The following is a 3340-nucleotide window of genomic DNA, read 5'->3' on the forward strand; positions in this document are numbered from 1 at the left end:
TAAGAATAAAGGAGCACGGCCATAATCCTCTCTAACTAGATCATTGACTACACTTAAAGGGTAATTTTCCTCCCAACCTGTACAACAAAGGATAGTATCCAACTTTTCAAAAGTAGGTTAGGGAGATTGTTCCCCTAAGCAAATTGCATTGCCATTCATTTGTACATTCCTCAACCCACTCATTCAATGATCACATTAAAAACAAAGCTGCAATGCCTAGGAGTGCCTGGTTTATTTTTATATTTTTTGAGAAATTTTCATAGTAATTTTAAAGTCACCTCCAACAACAAAATGTTTATGGATTCCTTGACGAAGTAGAGATCCCAGGCTTTCAACTTTGTTAGATTAAGATCATTGCAGCAAGTAGACACGGTGTCCTTGGCACAATCCTCTGGCACGGCAAAACCATGAACATTTGTGCTCGCAGAGGAGAGCCACGCCCTCCATCGCTCCGAGACACCTTTTGGCCGCGGAATCTCAGACAAGGAGGGCCAGGAGAGGGAGTCGAAGGACAAAGCTTTGCTTGAGCGTGCAATGGAGTACTCCCTCCGTCTTTTAAAGAGTGTACTTCCAACTTTCTTGGAAAGTCAAACTTTTTTACATTTGACCGTGTTTATATAATAATACATCAACATTTATGCCATCAAATTAGTAGCATTAGATTCATGATAAAATATACTTTCATCATATACCTATTTGATTTCACAAACATTAATATATTTTTGCACAAACTCAGTCAAACTTTGAGATAGTTTGACCCTCCAACAAAGTTGGAAATACACTCTTTAAAGGACGGAGGGAGTATCTCGTAGCCTTGAAAAAGCCAGTACCACGATCCCACAGCACTGTATGTACTTGTAGAGCTTACGGAGGATATAACTTGAGGGATACCCAGGCTGTTCTCCGCAAGCAAGCAAGCATGCATGCACGTCCCGGCCGTGGGTTAACCATCCGTCCATCTCGTCCGTGCATGCAATGCAATGCAATGCAACGCGCCAACCTCCCCTGTTGAATGCCCCGCGAGTACGTAGCACTCACGCATCTTATCAGCAATTGATCTTTAATTAATTGCAGCCAACCGACGTAAATCATTGGGGGTGGCGCCAAAAGCAACCTCAGCTCGAATGCTCGACCACTGCCCCGGCCCGGCCGGCCGCTACAAATACCCGTGATTGGGTGCTCGTCTAGCCATCGCCTCCACTTTGCTCTCTTCTCCATCCAGCAACTGGCTCAAGTCGTCTAGCTCGATCGCCGACCGGCCGAAAATGGCGGTGATTGCGATCGTCCTTGTTAGCGCGCTGGTGCTGCTCTCGCCGGTGGCGGCCGAGCTGCAGCGGGTGCAGCACTCGCCCAAGGAGGACGGGTCACTCACCGTGCTCGCCGTCGGGGACTGGGGAAGGGGTGGACAGTACAACCAGACACTGGTTGCCGAGCAGGTACACTCGCAAACTGAGTTCTATGTTTTTTTTAACGTACTTATATGTGAGTGCTTAAAGAATGCTAACCCAATTTGTACGAGTTAAATACATAAACACCTACTTACAAACTATTGGTGCTTAATTAACAATATGCTAGCTTTAGCATCACTGCCATTTCACGTGTAGCTGATTGCCAAGAGATAAGAGCGGGCCCTTTGTCATATAAGTAGTAGTTGGTACAAACTGATTGCTGCCCTTTGTCATATAAGTAGCCGAAAGCAGAGAGGTCATTTAATTAGTTGTACTACTACATCTTATCGTCAAGAAAACTCCCAGTCATTGGCCAAAGTGTATACGTGTTGACAGATGGGAGTGGTCGGCGAGAAGCTGGCCGCCGACTTTGTCATCTCCACGGGCGACAACTTCTACAACGACGGCCTCGCCGGCGACAACGACACGGCCTTCTTCATGGCGTCCTTCACCGACATCTACACCGCCTCCAGCCTTCAGAAGCCTTGGTACATCGGTATGCATCCGTAACTGCCGCGACTATTCCTTCTCTTCTCGATCACACCATATGCAACTGCGTCACGGGTGTGGCATGCATGCATGCAGTCCTCGGCAACCACGACTACACGGGCGACGCGCTGGCGCAGCAGAGCCCCGCCATCCGCGAGGTGGACAGCCGGTGGACCTCCGTCAACAAGTCCTTCATCGTGGAGGCAGACATCGTTGACTTCTTCCTGGTGGACACGTCGCCCTTCGTCCTCAAGTACTGGAACGAGAGCAAGTTCGACTGGAGGAACGTGGCTCCCCGCGACACCTACATCGCCACCCTCCTCCAGGACCTGGACGACGCCCTGGCGGCGTCCAACGCGACGTGGAAGGTCGTCGTCGGCCACCACCCCATCAGCAGCGGCTGCGAGCACGGCAACACCACCGAGCTCCGCGAGCACCTCCTACCACTCCTCAAGGTACGTTCGACATGTTGCCCATGCATGCATCATTGTGGATGACCATGGCCAACACTTTCTGTGTCGCGTGCATGCAGGCCCATGGGGTTGACATGTACCTCAACGGTCACGACCACTGCCTGCAGCGCATCAGCAGCATCGACAGCCCGGTGGAGTTCGTGACGAGCGGCGGCGGGTCCAAAGCGTGGGCGGGCAAGTTCAAGGCCACGTCTGACAAGATGGAGTTCTTGTATGACGGCCAGGGCTTCTTGTCCATGAAACTCACCGCGACCGAGGCGCACCTCGCCTTTTACGACGTCTCCGGCGCCGTCTTGCACAGCTGGGGGCTCACCAAGTCTGCGGATGCCCGCATCATCTCATGAGCTGATCACCGCGGCCGACGGGGCCGCTGCTAACCAGCTGTTTAAACCGATCGGATGCAAATGCTTTCTGTTAGTGTCTTCTGCGTGTCGTGTCGCGTCCTGTTCCTCCGTAACAGAATGTCATGCGAAATAAATTAACAGACGTTGCGTTCCAAGTGTATGTATGTATGTATCTATAATTCCAAAAAAAAGTGTATTGTATTGTATGTATATATGTGTTGGAAAATTATGCAAGTTCATGATCAATTCCAGTAAGTAATTCATGACTAGAAGAGATACTAGCATGCAACAATCTAGCAAACTAGAAGAACAGCAAGACATGCATAACATCAGCAAACACGAAACAATAGCTGTAGAGACAGACATGAACATATGATGTTGGACTTACTGTTCGTTAGCTATTATGGGTGCGACGGTGTTGATGACGATGTTGACGATGATCTGCTGCTAACGGCGATGAATACGACGATGAGTAGCACCGCCCGACTTGGACGGAAGACGACCCGTGATGACGAATTTGAGCAGTCGCACACAACGCTTCCCAAAAACCTAATTCGTCCTCTCCTGATGAAGGATCGCAAAGACG

At 49.8% G+C, this 3340-nt stretch overlaps 1 protein-coding gene across 1 annotated transcript; it reads left to right on the forward strand.

Annotated features, from left to right (window-relative positions):
* Positions 1 to 1138: 1138 nt before the first annotated feature.
* LOC123041624 (purple acid phosphatase 4) lies at positions 1139 to 2964 on the forward strand. The gene is made up of 4 exons (XM_044464210.1): positions 1139 to 1436; positions 1785 to 1944; positions 2034 to 2392; positions 2470 to 2964. The coding sequence occupies exons 1-4, from the start codon at positions 1266 to 1268 to the stop codon at positions 2752 to 2754; spliced, it is 975 nt and encodes a 324-aa protein (XP_044320145.1). The 5' UTR covers positions 1139 to 1265; the 3' UTR covers positions 2755 to 2964.
* Positions 2965 to 3340: the final 376 nt, after the last annotated feature.

The sequence above is a fragment of the Triticum aestivum genome, chromosome 2B, assembly GCF_018294505.1.
Source record: "Triticum aestivum cultivar Chinese Spring chromosome 2B, IWGSC CS RefSeq v2.1, whole genome shotgun sequence".
NCBI classification, from domain to species: domain Eukaryota; kingdom Viridiplantae; phylum Streptophyta; class Magnoliopsida; order Poales; family Poaceae; genus Triticum; species Triticum aestivum.

Excerpts from the sequence above, each read along its gene's own strand:
- LOC123041624 (XM_044464210.1), top strand. The coding sequence starts at position 1,266 with ATGGCGGTGATTGCGATCGTCCTTGTTAGCGCGCTGGTGCTGCTCTCG. Across the intron at positions 1,437-1,784 it reads AGACACTGGTTGCCGAGCAG|ATGGGAGTGGTCGGCGAGAA; the intron begins GTACACTCGCAA and ends ACGTGTTGACAG. Across the intron at positions 1,945-2,033 it reads TCAGAAGCCTTGGTACATCG|TCCTCGGCAACCACGACTAC; the intron begins GTATGCATCCGT and ends GCATGCATGCAG.